Source organism: Cervus canadensis, chromosome 2 (assembly GCF_019320065.1).
Source record: "Cervus canadensis isolate Bull #8, Minnesota chromosome 2, ASM1932006v1, whole genome shotgun sequence".
NCBI classification, from domain to species: domain Eukaryota; kingdom Metazoa; phylum Chordata; class Mammalia; order Artiodactyla; family Cervidae; genus Cervus; species Cervus canadensis.
Genome location: NC_057387.1, coordinates 12649057 through 12665941, shown reverse-complemented (window position 1 = coordinate 12665941; position 16885 = coordinate 12649057). Strand labels below are relative to the sequence as shown.

The window sequence follows — 16885 nt, the reverse complement described above, 5'->3', positions numbered from 1 at the left end:
ACTTGACTCTACACTTACCTCCTATCTGACCTTCCTGACACACACACGCATTGTGTCGATCCAGGTCTTATTTCCTTTAATTCCCCAAAGATTCCTGGCACCAAGTGTTTGTGTTTAGTAAACTCTTCACAAAGTTTCTGCAGTTGGTTTGTGTGCTTGTTTATGTGTTATGCCCTAGTACAGGATGGTTAGTATGTTGAATGTGAGATAGGATACCTCGACTTTTTAAAAGTTCTAGGTGTTTTTCTAGCATATAAAGTCTACTGTCTGGCTCTCTCCCAGCGTCCGTGGCCTGTAACACATTGCTGGTTTTCTCTCTCTAGGCTCCTCCTCCTCAACCCACTTAAGCAAATGATTTTCAAAGCCAGACATGTCTCACACAAAGATTGCTCACTACAGGGGTAGGGACTTGGGGGAGGAGGAAATACCAGACTCGTTCCTCTTCACCCTGAGAATGACCAGTAGATGAACTGCCTGGATTTTGACTGCATTCAGAAATTTCTGACCACAGGACTCACAGATCATCTTTTTAAATAATTTCCTCATTAGTAGATTGGGTTGGAGGAAATGAGCCAGTGCTGGATATTCTCTTGTCTGAGATGTTGCAGAGCAATTTATGGGAGCAAGCACAAAACGGACTCCTGTGAGTTGTTTGAGGCCATAGAGAGGGATGGGACAGTGACTGTGATGTGGGGAATTTTTTTCCTAGAGTTGGTTGCCAAGAATCCAGACCTTACCTGTGATTCACTTTGTGACTTTGTGCAGGTCATGCAGCCACTCTTGATCTTAGTTTTCACATCCAGGAAATGGGTTTAGTGCACCGTGCCCTGAGTACCTTGAGTGCATGATTGTGGGGCCAGTTTTGTGGATGCAGCATTGAGGCCTGGGCAGCTGAGGAGAAAGCTTCAGTGGGCATAGGCATGGATCAGGAGTTATGTAGATGGGGCTTCTCCTGTGGTATGTGGGGCATGACAGTTCTCAGGTGTGAGGTATTCAGTCTGGGGAGAAGACACCAGAGCGGGAGCCTCAGTAGGTGGTGGTGAGTCTGAGGCAGCTGAGGCTGTGGACAGGAGGAGTGTAGATATCCACGCCTGCCCCTCCATGATAGCAGGAGCAGGGCTGGCAAAGGATGAAAGGGAAGTTGTGGGTGTGATGCAGACAAGAGCCTATCAGAGACTGTGGGGTCTGGCTTTGTCCTGTGTGTCGGCAGGATAACTGGTACTAGTGACAACTAAGAAAACCAGAAGAGTGCAAGCAATAGATAAATGCCAATATTTGTACTGGGCATGTGGGAACGCGACACTTTTAACAACGATCTTTATTTTCTTTTAGTAATGGCTTCTTACTTAAGCAACAGATAGTTGAAGTTCACAGAAAATCAAAAAGGAAGTTTATCTCACTAAATGGTGTAAAGAAGAAGATGTCTTGCCCACCCTGGCTATAATAGTGTGGTGCTGTAGTGTAATAGTTCTGTGCTGGACCACAGGTTGATATTAGTGACCAAGGCTGCCTGGGCTGAGCTGTTAACCAGGGGAAACTAGGAAAGGGATTATAATGGGGGTAGGGGTAAGGAGTGTGCAATCACCAAACTAGCATGACCACAGGAATGGGGCACCTTGCCTACAGTACAGGTATATCATAAAGTGGAGTTGTTTATATATTTTTCTGCAATAGTTTATTGAGGTCCTATTGTAGGTTCTGGGGATGATATGAAACATCTGAATGGCTTATTCTATCCCTGAGAGCTGGCATCCAGAACTAACTTGGTAGCCCCACCCTTGGGGTGGGGAAGAGCTCAAGAACTCGTAGGAGTGAAGCCTTTCCCGCTCGCTTGCTGCTCCTCCTAAATGTTTCCTCTGTAGCTGCATAGGCTGGCAGGCAGCCTGAGATGGAGCCCTTCTCAGAAGACCCCCACCTCTGCTGGGCTGCCCGGCTCCTGGGACTCACCAGCCTCCTCCTCAGTGAGTAGCCTGGGCTCTTTGTGGTGGGGGGCAAGATTCAGGGACCCTTCTCTCTCTGATGTCTTAGGTTGTGTTGAGGCTGGGAACTCTGAGTGGAGGCAGCCTTGGCTAGTGTAAGGGATTCTTTGCTAGGGAGATGAGGACACTACTGCTTCAATAACAGGGAAACCAAGACAGCCTGGAGCTACTTGGGGAGAGGAATAGAGAGATACAGAAGCAGCTTCTGGGGACCAAAGGAGTGCTCCCCAAAGGAACAAGACTCCCCTGACCGGACAGAGGGATGTAACAGCCTCTGCCATTATCCCATGGAGAAGGGGCAGACCTAAAACCATGTATCTGAACTGGAGGAAGCAAATGGGGTCTAGTTTTCTTGGGCCAATGCAGGATGTTGAATACAGTAAAATTCTAATTTTGTAAAGTGAGGAGCAGCCTGCAAAATTTAAGGGTGTCTGTATAGCCACATGCTGTATAAGAATGAAGAAACCATGGAAGGAACAGCAAACTGCTAAGTGGGTTCCAGGAGGGGGTGAACTTGGAGAAGAAAGAAAGGAGGGTGAAGCAGAGAGGACTGGGAATTAAGCAAAAAGGGAACTTAAAGAAAGACTGTCATGAGAAAGCTGTATTTCTCATTTATGACTTCCTCAGAGACTATGTGTTTGTAATGAAATTAAATAAAAACTGATGAGAATATAATGACAGTGAAGTATCAATTCTGAAAAAGTTTGGAAAGGTTTTATTGTTTTGATTTTTGGTTTTAGAGGCTTTCCAGGTGGCTTAGTGGGTAAAGAACCCGCAGGAGATGTAAGAGGTGCAGGTTTGATCCCTGGGCTGGGAAGAATCTCTGAAGGAGGGCATGGTGATCAGTATTCTTGCCTGGAGAATCCCCATGGACAGAGGAACCTGGCAGGCTACAGTCCACGGGGTTGCAAAGAGTTGGACGCAACTGACTGACTGACACACACAGATCCCAGTCATTATATGAACTCGTTGGAGTTATATAAAATTCAGTGGGTTAGAGAGCATTTGTAAAAGTTCATTCTAAGTTGTTTCAGTTGTATGCAACTCTTTGTGACCCTGTGGACTGTAGCCCTTCAGGCTTCTCTGTCCATGGGATTCTCCAGGCACTAATATTGGAGTGGATTGCCATGCCCTCCTCCAGGGATCTTCCTGACCCAGGGATTGAACCCACATCTCTTATGTCTCCTGCATTGGCAGGCCAGTTCTTTACCACCAGCACCACCTCGAAAACATTTGTAAACAGATGTCTTGAAATAACAGTGAGCTTTGCATGACATTACATCACATTTAACTAGGTACCTTTGTGACAACAGTAACATGTAAGCTTTTTCTTCTCTCTCTCAATTTTATTTAACTGGAGAGATATGTTAGAGTTCTTTTTTTTTTCTCCTGTACTTCCTGAGGCTCAAAGATTACATAAGAAGGGCAGACAAATAGACATGCAGAGAGAGAGAGAAAGGGAGAGAGTGAGAGAGAATGAGAGAGAGAGACCTCTCTATCTTCTTCTTCATATATAGGCACTAATCTCTTCATGAGAACCCCAAATCTGGATGGCATAAAAGAGCAGAAATGTAGTTCTGGAGCCCAAAAGTCCAAAATCAAGGTGTCAGCAGGACTATATTCTCTCTAAAACCTGTAGGGTGTATTACTTTGTGTGGGCTGCCAAAGCAAGATGCCACAGACTGGGTGGCTTATCAACAGAAATTTGTTTTCCCTTAGTTCAAGAGGTGATATTCTAAGCTCAGGTTTCATGCCAATTCTGTTTCTGGTGAGAGAGGGATAGGGCACTGTGTCATGGGGGCCTTCTGGCCATGGCGTTTGTGTCCTGATTTGTTTAGAGGGACTGGTAACACAGTCTTGCCCAGCTCTTCTCAGCTGACCTTCTGTGAACTGTGTGGGGGAGTCCATTCTCATTTCAGGGTGTGTGCTTTACAGTGGGGGCCCTCAATTCCTGGGCCACGGACAAGAACTGGTCCCTGGCCTGTTAGGAACTTGGCCACACAGCAGGAGCTAAGTGGCAGGTGAGCGAGTGAAGCTTCATCTGTATTTACAGCCACTCCCTATCACTCAAATTACTGCCCAAGCTCAGGAAAACAAGCTCAGGGCTTCCACTGATTCTGCATTATGGTGAGCTGTACAATTATTTCATATATATCACAATGTATTATTATAATAATAGAAATAAAGTGCACAATAAATATAATGTGCTTGAATCATCCCAAAACCACCCCCTGCCCCCGTCTGTGGAAAAATTGTCTTCCATGACACTGGTGCCTAGTGCTGAAAGGTTGGGGACTGCTGCTCTACAGGGTAATATGTCCTTTGCAGCAGACCTAGTCTTGCACTAGGGTCTCAGAGGGGAGTGAGGTGTAGAATGAATGGACAGAAGAGGGGTTGCGAGGAGCCAGATAGGATGTATGGATAAGTGAATCCCGTTTCCTCTCGTGGACCACTGTCCCCACTGATATAGATCATGAAGGCTTTTGACCTGGGACTAAAAGGTTGTTAAGCTCAGTATGAGGACCATAGCTCTGCAAAAGGAGCTGAAAGGACTGTGGTGAAGGCCTGACCCTGAGGAAAGGCTTTATTAAATGATATGATGATTAAATGAATACAAAAATATCTGAACCACCTGTGCATATGAATGCTGGCATGAGCTATTCTCTGCTTCCAGTGAGACCAGGAATGGGTATTAGAACAGAAGGAGGGAGGCAGGTTTAAGATGAGAACTTAATGATTTGAAGAGAAAACTGGGCAATCGGAGCCCCACCCAGGTGAATCTTGACCTGAAGGAGGAAGGAGATTGTTTTTGCTTTCAGGATAAAGTCATTCTGTGGCACTTTCCTGGTCCTGTACTGTCCTACCCTGGTCCCTTAAAGGACGGCATCAGGTCTCTTGAACTTAAGCCTCAAGTGGGAAGATGGGCTCTGGATCAGGTGGCCCTGAAGGGAATGTACCCCATGGTCACAGCTCTGCAGGAAAGTGTCTGAGGAAGGCCCACTGCGACCTCTCAGGGACTGGCTGGGAAGTGTTGATTTGGTGGCAGGGACAGCAGGGCTCACCAAGTGATCACTTGCTCCCTCTCATATTCTAGCCTCTGGCCATTAGCCAGGGCCTTGTGACCAGTGCTGGCCACAATCAAGAGCAGAGAGCTCGCTACTTCTGGACGGAAGCAGGGAAACCCCTGTGTAACTCTCCTCTCTCCCCTCCCTGCTGTGGGGCTGGGAGCCCATGAGGATGCTGTGAGCTCCATGTCTGCAGCTACAAGAAGGTGGAGCCTCTTCCGTGTGTGATAGGACCTCTCTCTGTCACTCATTCATGGGAACTGTGGTGGGGGATATAAACACCCCTTGTTCTAAGACCATGAGGTATTATAACCATTTTTACACAGCTTAGTTTATTTTCTCCTGACTACTATACTGCCTGTAAAGAGCAGGAAGGAGACCAGCCTTCATATTTGTATTAGGTGTCTATTGCGATTAGGTGTCTATTGTATAACCTGTCACCCCCAAACTTAGTGCCTTGAATACCACCCAGTCAGTTTCTGTGGGTGAGGGCCTAGGAGTATTTCAGCTTGGTCCTCAGCCCCAGGGTCATCTGAGGATATGCTTCTAAGCTCACTTGTGCAATTGCTGATGGGAGACAGTTTCCGTGCCTGTTGGGTTGAGGGCCTCAGTTCCTCCCTGGCTGTTGGCCAGAGGCTCCCTCAGTTCCTTGCCATGTGGGCCCCTCCTTAGGGCAGCTGACAACATGATAGCTGGGTTCCTCAGAGTGAGAAAGAAAGAAAGTGAAGGAGAGAAATTGTGTGTGTGTAAGGAAGAGGGGCCCTACAGTCTTGTATAACCTAGTATCATGGAGTGACATCCATCTGTGTCTGTATTCTATTCCTTAGAAGCCAGTCACTAGGTGCAGCCCATATTCCAGGGGAAGAGGTGTCAAAACGGTGTGAACAGGAGGAAGGGGGGTCTTTGGGAAACACTTTAGAAGCCCTTCTGACAATCTTACACTTAATATATACCTGAAAATGTGATTCAGACCCATGATCTCACATAATTCACACACATCATTATCAGCCAAGTAAGGAAAATGTGGATTAGTAAGCTTAGGTAACTTGTAGAAGGTTTATGCACCACCAGAACCAGGACTTGATCCCAGGATTATTTTAAATTCATTGTACTTGCATTCCAAGAATCAGAAGAGTATATTGGATGGATTTAATGAAAAAGATGAATCCTCTTGTTTTCTCCTTTATTCTTAACTGAGAAACTACTCACATTTCCTATCTCCATTGTCCTAGGCATCTGCAGCACAGTGGTCCAGAGTTCTGGAAAATATGATTCTGAAGTTCAGAATTCTGGATTTGTTCCCATGCAGGGGATTCAAGGAGGTTCCGTGTTGTTTCATATAGTCAAGAAGCAAGAAGCTGACCCAGAGGAGGTCTCATGGGGCTTTGGCCCTGAGTCAAACTACAGAGTCATGCTGCGAGTCCGCCGTGGAACAGACACCCCAACCTGGGTCAGCCTCCAGGAGAAGTACCAGCACAGGGTCCATGTGCCCAATGTGACATCCCTGAGGATTGAGAACCTGACCCCAGAGGACAGTGGGCAGTACAGGGCTCGAGTCAGCTTCACTGGAGGAAGAGAAAGTAGCCAGGTTTTCCACCTCACTGTCTATGGTGAGTGACACTCCTCACTGCACCCTATGGCTTCCCTCCTGCCTTTGTGCTAGGAGTTTCACATAGGCCCCATTTTTCATGATCCCTTCCAGACACCAGCCTTCATATCCTGTTTTCTCTTTCAGAATTAGGGTAGGTAGGTTTGCCACAAATGGTGTACAGAGCTGATATTCATACCAGAGATAAAATCACTTCAGTGTTTTGGGAAGGGAGGATGAAAATTTGGGTAAATGTATTTCTCATTAGCTCAGTTCAGTTCTATTCAGTCGTTGAGTTGTGCCTGACTCTTGTGACCCCAAGGACTGCAGCATGCCAGGCTTTCTGTCCATCACCAACTCCAGGAGCTTGCTCAAATTCATGTCCATCGAGTTGATGATGACATCAAACCGTCTCATCCTCTGTCATCCCCCTCTCTTGCCTTCAATCTTTCCCAGAATCAGGGTCTTTTCCAATGAGTAAATGAGTCTTTTCCTCCCATCAGGTGGTCAAAGTATTGGAGCTTCAGCTTCAGCATCAGTCCTTCCAATGAATATTCAGGACTGATTTCCTTAAGGATTGACTGGTTGGATCTCCTTGTAGTTCAAGGGACTCTCAAGAGTCTTCTCCAACACCACAATTCAAAAACATCAATTCTTCAGGGCTCAAATTTATTTATGGTCTAACTTTCTCATCCATACATGACTACTGGAAAAACCACAGCTTTTACTAGATGGACCTTTGCTGGCAAAGTAATGTCTCTGCTTATTAATATCCTGTTTAGGTTGGTCACAGCTTTTCTTCCAAGGAGCAAGTGTCTTTTAATTTCATGGCTGTAGTCACTGTCTGCAATGATTTTGGAGCCCGAGAAAATAGTCTGTCACTGTTTCCATTGTTTCCCTATCTATTTGCCATGAAATCATGCAACTGGATGCCATGATCTTCATTTTTTGAATGTTGAACTTTAAGCCAGCTTTTTCATTCTCCTCTTTCACTTTCAGCAGGAGACTCTTTAGTTCTTCTTTGATTTCTGCCACAAGGGTGGTGTCATTGGCATATCCGAGGTTATTGACATTTCTCTTGGCAATCTTGAGTCCAGCTTGTGCTTCATCCAGCCCAGCATTTTGCATGATGTACTCTGCATATAAGTTAAATAAGTAGGGTGACAATATACAGTCTTGAAGCACTCCTTCCCAATTTGGAACCAGTCTGTATTTCCATGTCTGGTTCTAACTGTGGCTTCTTGACTTGCATGCAGATTTCTCAGGAGGCAGGTAAGGTGGTCTGGTATTTCCATCTCTTGAAGAATTTTCCAGTTTGTTGTGATCCACATAGTCAAAGTCTTCAGTGTAGTCAATGAAGCAGAAGATGATGTTTTTCTGGAATTCTCTAGCTTTTTCTATGATCTAACAGATGTTGGCAATTTTCTCTGGTTCCTCTGCCTTTTGTAAATCCAGTTTGAACCTCTGAAAGTTCTCAGTTCATGTACTGCTAAAGCCTGGCTTGGAGAATTTTGAGCATTGCTTTGCTAGTATGTGAGATGAGTGCAATTGTGTGGTAGTTTGAATATTCTTTGGCATTGCCTTTTTTTGGGATTGGAATGAAAATTGACCTTTTCCAATCCTGTGGCCACTGCTGCATTTTCCAAACATGCTGGCATATTGAGTGCAGCACTTTCACAGGATCATGTTTTAGGACTTGAGATATCTCAGTTGGAATTCTGTCACCTCCACTAGCTTTGTTCATGGTGATGCTTCCTAAATCCCACTTGACTTTGCACTCCACAATGTCTGGCTCTAGGTGAGTGATCACACCATCGTGGTGATCTGGGTCATAAAGATCTTTTATGTATAGTTCTTCTGTGAAGAAGTTCTCCACTTCTTGCTAATAAGTTCTGCCTCTGTTAGGTCCATTCTGTTTCTGTCCTTTATTGTGCCCATCTTTGCATGAAATGTTCCCTTGGTATCTCTAATTTTTTCTAAGGGATCTCTAGTCTTTCCCATTGTATTGTTTTTCTCTATTTCTTTGCATTGATCATTTAGAAAGGCTTTCTTATCTCTCCTTGCTATTCTTTGGAACTTTGCATTCAGATATACCTTTGCTTTTCTCCTTTGCCATTTACTTGTCTTCTTTTCTCAGCTATTTGTAAGGCTTCTTCAGACAGCCATTTTGCCTTTTTGTATTTCTTTTTCTTGGGGATGGTTTTGATCACCACCTCCTGTGCAATGTTACAATCCTCCATCCATAGTTCTTCATTATATTTGTTATAATAATTATTCTTCATTATAGGACTCAGTTTATTTGATTTGTGTATTAACTCTATCTATCGCTTCTATCGCAAATCACAAATTACAGGACATGAAACAACAGACTGGTTCCAAATCAGGAAAGGAGTACGTCAAGGCTGTATATTATCACCCTGCTCATTTAACTTATATGCAGAGTACATCATGAGAAATTCTGGGCTAGATGAAGCACAGCTGGAATCAAGATTGCTGGGAGAAATATCAATAACCTCAGATATGCAGATGACACCACCCTTATGACAGAAAGCAAAATAGAACTAAAGAGCCTCTTGACGAAAGTGAAAGAGGAGAGTGAAAAAGTCAGCTTAAAACTCAACATTCAGAAAACTAAGATCATGGCATCTGGTCCCATCACTTTATGGGAAATAGATGGGGAAACAGTGAGAGACTTTATTTTTTTGGGCTCCAAAATCACTGCATGTGGTGACTGCAGCCATGAAATTAAAAGACACTCGCTCCTTAGAAGAAAAGCTATGACCAACCTAGACAGCATTTTAAAAAGCAGAGACATTACTTTGCCAACAAAGGTCCATCTAGTCAAAGCTACGGTTTTTCCAGTAGTCATGTATGGATGTAAGAGTTAGACTATAAATAAAGTTGAGCACTGAAGAACTGATGCTTTTGAACTCTGGTTGGAGAAGACTCTGGAGAGTCCCTTGGACTGCAAGGAGATCTGACCAGTCCATTCTGAAGGAAATCAATCCTGAACATTCATTGGAAGAACTCTTGCTGAAGCTGAAACTCAAAGGATTTGGCCACCTGATGGGAAGACCTTACTCATTGGAAAAGACCCTGATGTTGGGAAACATTGAAGATGGGAGGAGAAGAGGTGACAGAGGATGAGATGATTGGATGGCATCACTGATTTGATGGACATGAGTTTGAGTAAGCTCTGGGAGTTGGTGATGGACAGGGAAGCCTGGTGTACTGCAATCCACAGGGTTGCAAAGAGTCGGACGTGACTGAGTGACTGAACTGAACTAGTGGCTTAAGACACAAAAATATTATTTTATCTTTCTGGAAGTCAGAAGTCAGACAGAAGTCTCATTAGGCTAATCAAGTTGACTTAAAAAAAATTATTAACAGTCTAGAAGTTGAGAGTTACATTTTATTTGATAAGACATTTTCAGGACTTCAAGCCTGAGAGACAGCATCTCAAGTAACCCTGAGAGAACCGCTCTGAGGAGGCAGGGGGAGGAGTCAGGTCATATAGAAGTTTGCAACAAGGGGCAAGTAGTCTGAACATTAAAGGATTATTGGTAATTAAGCAAAACCAGATATCTCAAGGAATTTAGCACTTTCCCATGTATGGGAAGGTGCAAAAACCTGGGCCTACTGAAGTCATTCCTTTCATATTCATCTCAGCTCTCTGGGGCTTCCCCCCCCCCCCCATTCACCCCAGCTCCTCAGGGATCACCATGGGAAATGACTGAAGGCTGCAAGATAACAGGCGTTGTTCTTCCCCGGCCCCTTCTGAGCTCAGAAATTCATATTTGGGGGCTGGAATCACTGGTGGCTGTGACATCCTTGTTTATTGATATGGCAGGAAATGCTCCATTTCTTAATGCTGTCAGAACTGTCTCCCTTCCTTTAGGTTCCAGAGGAACAAATGACTGCCAGCATTCTTTGACTCATGGTCACACTTGTCCATCTTCAGAGCCAGCAATGGAGGGGTGATTTCCTCTCACACTGATCCCTCTGACCTCCTCCTCTTCTTTCTTCTTCTACTTTTAAGGACCCTTGTATTGCCTTGGTTCCAACCAGGTATTCTGGAATAAATCCCTATTTAAAGGTCAGTTAATAAATACCCTTAATCCATCTGTTACCTTCATCCTCTTTGCCAAATAGCCTAACATAAACAGAGGTTCTGGGGATTAGTGCATTATGTATCTACCACAATTTGGAAATCTATAGGTAGGTAGTCCTCCCTGTCCTCTCTCTTTTTACCAGCCAGAGACATAATTGCTCACAAAGACCCCTGAAATCTCACTCCCAAATCCTCAGTAGATGTAGGAGAAAATTGATACTGCATCTTAAGAGCCTTATTTAGTCAACTCTTTGTTTCCCTAAAGTTTCTGTTGCATAGGGAAATATCTACTACGAGAATGACTTTGAACCCTTTAGGACCCCATGTGATATCTATAACAGATTTGTCAATCAGCAACTTCTCTGCCTATGGGGACTTCAAGTTTAGTGGCATGTTCTAACCACACTTGGGTTGTAGTTCCTGGTCACTACCAGTGAATCTCTTAGAAATGTCTTTACTTTTGGCATCTAGCACAGGCCATATGTCAGTACTCCACAAGGGCTGTGCAGTCCCAGGAGTCATCTGAACAGGAGAAGCAGGGCAATGGCCCTGGGCCAGGTCAAGTTCTTCCCTCCCCAACTTCTTCCCCTGGAAAGAAGGAAACATCTCAATTTCTTACATACAATGAGTCCTGGAAGGTGAAGTCCATCATACAATTTTTTTATGGGAGAATTTTAAGGCTTGCTAATCTACTGAGATCACATAGGATTTACCTCAATTGTTTCCTTTCTTATTGTCTTTGCTGTATGTTTGGATTTTGGAAAAATAGTGTTTCTTCTGGAAAATCCTGAGACGGATATTGCCAGAGCTTCAGCGAGATAATGGATGAAAAACGTGAACTGCCATGTTCTCCACTCATGTGATGCTTCGTTCTCTTGTCTCACCTACCCCAGAGCCCATGCTTCTTCCTGAGATCCTGGTCAAGTCATTATCCATCACACCAGACTGGTGCAATATCACCCTGGAGTGCAGGGACCCAGGGAACAGAGAGGACCTGGAGGTGACCTGGGAGAGTGAGGGTCTTCCCAGGGAGCTGGAGTGGAGTGGGACACCAGGACCAGCCCCCAGCTCCTGGAGCCTGCATGTGAACTTGTTCCTGAGCCAGCCCAATGCCAGCCTCACCTGTGTGGTCAACAACCATGTGGACAAGAAAATTGCCACTGTAGACTTTGGGAAAGTCTGTTTCCCTGGTGAGTGCAATCTGCCAGAGGAGAGGGGCACTCGTGGAGCTCAGGTGTATTGGGGTGAGAGCTCTGGGCTTTTGTCCCCACTGTGTTATTAGCACGACCTTCCACCAGGTCACCCCATACAGGAGCCTGGGAAGCACAACCAATTTGCTTCTGCTTTTGAATTTCTCTCACATCCATGCTCTCCTCTCCACCCCTTGCCCCTATTGGTCCAGGCAGTAGCCTTCCAGTACCTCTCCCCACGTCATTCATCATTTATTGTGTGTCTAGAGTGATCTTTAGGAAAAGTGAATTGGATTCTGTCAATTGTGTCATCTGAGGGACTTGACTTACAGTGTCTCCCTGTAGGATTCAGGGCTCAATGTCTCTCTTCTCATGTGTTTCACACTGGATTGTTTGCCTAGAGCCCCTTCTGACCCTCTGGAAATGCTATTTCCTTTACCACCAGCTCTCCCAAGTCAAGAGTCCTTCACTTTGTTACTTACTGCTGTTGAAGGATGTCTCTCAGTTAAGGCCAGTGATCTTAACTGAGTGATCAATACGGTTACACAGGGCCCCATGCTGGTTATGGTTCTGCTTTTAATAACGTTTGAAGAAAAGGAACCTCAGTCTCATTTGGCAGAGGGCCTTGCAGGTGCCGTAATCTGCCAGCAGAGACATTATCTTTTTAAAAGAGTGATCGATGGCCACTCCACACTGAGTAGCAATGCTGTTTGTGGATTTGTCTCCTGTGCAGATTAGAACACCTTGAGGGCAGAGGCCATGTCTGGTCTTCTTTGAATTCATGTCCCAAGCAAAGATCCTGGTAACTTTCCTCACACTCAGAGTTTCATTGAATTATGAATGACCTGGTGTATAGTTCACCTTTCTAACCCATTCTCCCCAAGGGAGACCTGACCTGCTGGGGGGCTCTGATATGTCAGCATCACTTAAATCCCCTATAACCCTTGCCTCAGCCTCATTATGGACTCTCAGATAAAATTAAACACTCAGCAAACCCTTAGCAAAGAGACTCTTATCCCCTCTTATCCTCCTTGTCCAATTCTTTCCTGCTCTGTCCTCCTGTCTGCCACAGTGGGATGATGGCAATCCCCAGGGCTGATGATCTGACACAGACATGCCGTGAACATTATGTTCCTCCTTCTTGAAATGCTGTGCCTACCCTGAATATCTGGGAAACTCCTACTCCTCCCTTAAGACTCAATTTATGCATCACCTCCCCTGGAAGGCCCTCCCTGAAGACATGTGTACAAGATGTAAACCTCCATTGAACCGCAATGTCTCTGACTGGGAGATTTTGATATTTTCTCAGTTCAGTTATGAATGAACCTGCTGCACTCTTCAACTTCTGGAACCAGGACTTCAGAGTTCTCCCTGTGTTCTCTCTCTATCTCACTATGGCAATGGTTATTTAAAATTCTGTCTTCCCTTAACCATTCTCCATTCTCTCTGTGTGAGGGAATCAGGTTCACAAGAACAGACCATTGCTGGTCTCCTGGAAGGCATCCTATGGGCCGTCGTGGTTGTGCTATTCTTCCTGGGAACTGGACTGTACTTTTGGAAGACATATAAGAAGGAAAGGAACACAGAGAATGGAAGAGGTAGGTTGCACTTCTCTTTCATCCTCAGATAACTCCTCTCTTCCACTGAAACCCTTTCTTCTTCATTTTGCTGCTCAGAGATTGTCCTTGCAAAGGGGCTGGTTTCTGTGATCATGGCATTGGGGTCATAACTATGGAGCTGGGCACAGGTTTTTGAGACTGAGATTCAAGCTCCACTCTGTATGTGTGTGACTCAGGAGCAGCATTGCAGGAGGACCACAGGAACCAAGGTGATGGCGACTGGGCAGAGCAGAGCCAGGAAGAGTTTCAAGAAGGCATGTACCAGGTGAGAGGCGGGAGCTGAGCTCGTCCTAGGCTTACTAGGTCCTCTGCAGCTGCACTTGTGCTTATCAAACCTAGTCACTGCTATTTCTGGTCCTACTGTTCTGAACAACCAACAGCATTAACTAGGACAATTTATATATGAGGCCTGTGTGGTACTGGGTACTTAGGGGGAACCATAAACAGTGCATGTCAGCAGCATTTGTTCTATGTGGGTTCCTTTGTGGTCCATTGTTTAGTCACTAAGTCACATCCAACTCTTTGCAACCCCATGGACTGTAGCACTCCAGGCTTCCCTAACCTTTCCTATCTCGTGAAGCTTGTTCAAATTCATGCTTATTCAGTTGGTGAGGCCATGCAACCATCTCATCCTCTTTCACTCCCTTCTCCTCCTGCCCTCAATCTTTTCTAGCATCAGGGTCTTTTCCAATGAGTTGGCTGTTCACATAGGGTGGTCAAAGTATTGGAGCTTCAGCTTCAGCATCAGTCCTTCCAACGAATATTCAGGACTGATCTCCTTTAGGATTGACTGGTTGGATCTCCTTGCAGTCCAAGGGATTCTCAAGAGTCTTCTCCAGCACCACAGTTCTAAAGCATCAATCATTTGGTGCTCACTCAGTCTTCTTTATGGTTAACTCCTACATCTGTACATGACTACTGGAAAAACCATAGCTTTGACTATACATACATTTCAGCAAAGTAATTCTGCTTTTTAATATGCTATCTAGGTTGGTCATAGCTTTTATTTCAAGAAGCAAGCATCTTTTAATTTCATGGTTGCAGTCATAGCCCGTACTGATTTTGGAGCCCAAGAATACAAAATCTGTCACTGTTTCCACTTTCCCCTCATCTCTTCACCTTGAAATGATGGGACCAATGCCACGATCTTTGTTTTGTGAATACTGAGTTTTAAGCCAGCTTTTTCATGCTCCTCTTTCACCTTCATCAAGAGACACTTCAGTCCGTCTTCACTTTCTGCCATAAGGGTGTTGTCATCTTCATATCTGAAATTGTTGATATTTGTCTCAGCAATCTTGATCCCATCTTGTGATTCATACAGCCTGGTTTTTTGTGTGAAGTGCTCTGCATATAAATTAAATAAGTGGGTTCACAACGTACAGCCTCGACGTACTCCTTTCCCAATTTTGAACTAGTCCATTGTTCCAAGTATAGTTTGAACTGTTGCTTCTTGACCAGCATATAGGTTTCTCAGGAGACATGTAAGGAGGTCTGGTATACCCAACTCTTTAAGAATTTTTCCACAGTTTTTTGAGACCCCCACAGTCAAAGGCTTTAGTGTAATTAATGAAGCAGAAGTAAATAGTTTTTCGGAATTCCCTTGTGTTTTCTATGATCCAACGCATGTTGACAACTTGATTTCTTATTCCTCTGTTTTTTCTAAATCCAGCTTGTACATCTGGAATTTCTTGGTTTATGTACTGCTGAAGCTTAGCTTGAAGGATTTTGAGCTTTACTTTGCTAGTATGTGAAATGAGTGCAATTGTATGGTGATTTGAACATTCTTTAGCATTGCCTTTCTTTGGGATTGAAATGAAAACTGACCTTTCCAGTCCTGTGGACACTGCTGAGTTTTCCAAGTTTAGTCTAGTTTATACTTTATCTGCTCTGAGAATCCGTTGTCTTTCACTTCTAGAGTATCAGTGCACAACGTCTGGAACAAGAGTTGCCTCTCCACACTGTCTATTCTGTGATCCGGAACACAGGCGAGGGTATGAAGATAATATAATTGGAGGAAACAAAGGAATCTTGGGACACCTCCACTCTGATGCTGACATCCTTCAGATACCTGCTTCAATTCTGGTTCAGCTCTGCTTGCTCTTGGTCTTTTACTTTGACCTTTGTGATCTCAACTCAACAAGAGATGGACCTGGAATTTCAGAGCCGATAATGGACCAAGTTTTATCTTGGGCACTCTACAAATATTATTTATTCTAGTTCTCACAAGGAACCTCTAGGATAGGTATCATGTTCTGTATTTTATAGAACAGTAAATATTATTCCCAAGCTGTTGGTGGCAGACAAAAACCTTAAATTCAACACTGAGTGAACCCAGATTTTACATATTACCCTTTCTCTACATGGGCACTGAATCCTGAAATATTAGATGAGAATATCCTTCATTTATTCCTCTCCCAAAGACCTAGTCTCTGATGCTGGTGCTGCAATATGGACTGAGTTCATTGTTGAATCATCTGGTGGCTAAAGAGGTATTACCCCTTAAGTGGACAATGGGGACTTGGTATGTGGGAGACGTGGGAAGAAGGATCTTGACCTCAGTTTAGAGGAAACATTCTGAGAGGAATGCTTCTCACTCTTGGGTCTTGTAAGAGTTCTTCCTCTCTTTACAAGGTGTGTTGTGGATTTCAGCAGCACAGTCTTCAAACCAGCTCCACTTTAATTGTTATTTAAAAGTTCGCTCAATAGGTTTTACATAAGTTTTTCATTTAAACATTCAATGATTCTATGAGGCAGAAATTTCCACTGCACAGGTGGAAAACTAAAACTTACAGATGTTAAACACCACATTTAAGCTTCTCAAGTAAAGTGATATGCCTGATTTGGGTTTACAGAGTATCACAATTTCACTAATTTTGACTTTTCCCCCCTCCATTATTCCAGACACCCAACCAATCATTATCTTCCATTGAGTTATTCTTCAAAATGGTTTTTGTAGTCCACCCTCCTCTCATTCTTTTATTCTTATTTTCTACCTATAGAAATATTCTACTTGCAGTTTCACCATTTTCACATTTCCACCAGCAAGATAGGAGGATTCCTGCACATAACTCTTATAACTTTTTTGATTATAACCTTCCTAGTATGTGTCTGATGTAATATCTCATTGTCATTTTGAATTGCATTTCACTAATAATTAATGAAATTAGAAGACGATTGCTTCTTGGCAGGAAAACTAGGAAAACCTAGACAGTGTGTTAAAAAGCAAAGGTGTCATGATGGTGACACAGGTCCATATAATCAAGGCTATGGTATTTCAAGTAGTCATGTACAGTTGTGCGAGCTGGGCAATAGAGAAGGCTGAGTGCCAAAGAA

General features: G+C 44.1%; 1 protein-coding gene across 8 annotated transcripts; it reads left to right on the top strand.

Annotated features, from left to right (window-relative positions):
* Positions 1 to 391: 391 nt before the first annotated feature.
* LOC122431683 (SLAM family member 9-like) lies at positions 392 to 16703 on the top strand. Of its 8 annotated transcripts, none has more exons than XM_043453061.1 (7): positions 392 to 643; positions 1863 to 1961; positions 6354 to 6654; positions 11637 to 11933; positions 13397 to 13531; positions 13729 to 13817; positions 15468 to 16703. In XM_043453061.1, exons 1-7 carry the CDS (start codon positions 617 to 619, stop codon positions 15558 to 15560), a joined length of 1041 nt encoding a protein of 346 aa, XP_043308996.1. In that variant the 5' UTR covers positions 392 to 616; the 3' UTR covers positions 15561 to 16703. The 8 variants fall into 8 exon arrangements, with proteins under 8 accessions (XP_043308996.1, XP_043308975.1, XP_043308964.1 ...); XM_043453040.1 differs by having other exon boundaries at positions 6277 to 6654; XM_043453029.1 differs by having other exon boundaries at positions 1696 to 1961; positions 6277 to 6654.
* Positions 16704 to 16885: the final 182 nt, after the last annotated feature.

Bases quoted from the DNA above. Each gene is read 5' to 3' on its own strand.
- LOC122431683 (XM_043453015.1), top strand. From the start codon at position 568: ATGAGCCAGTGCTGGATATTCTCTTGTCTGAGATGTTGCAGAGCAATT. The intron at 6,655-11,636 runs GTGAGTGACACT...CACCTACCCCAG, and splicing joins TTTCCACCTCACTGTCTATG to AGCCCATGCTTCTTCCTGAG. The intron at 13,818-15,467 runs GTGAGAGGCGGG...TTTCACTTCTAG, and splicing joins TTCAAGAAGGCATGTACCAG to AGTATCAGTGCACAACGTCT.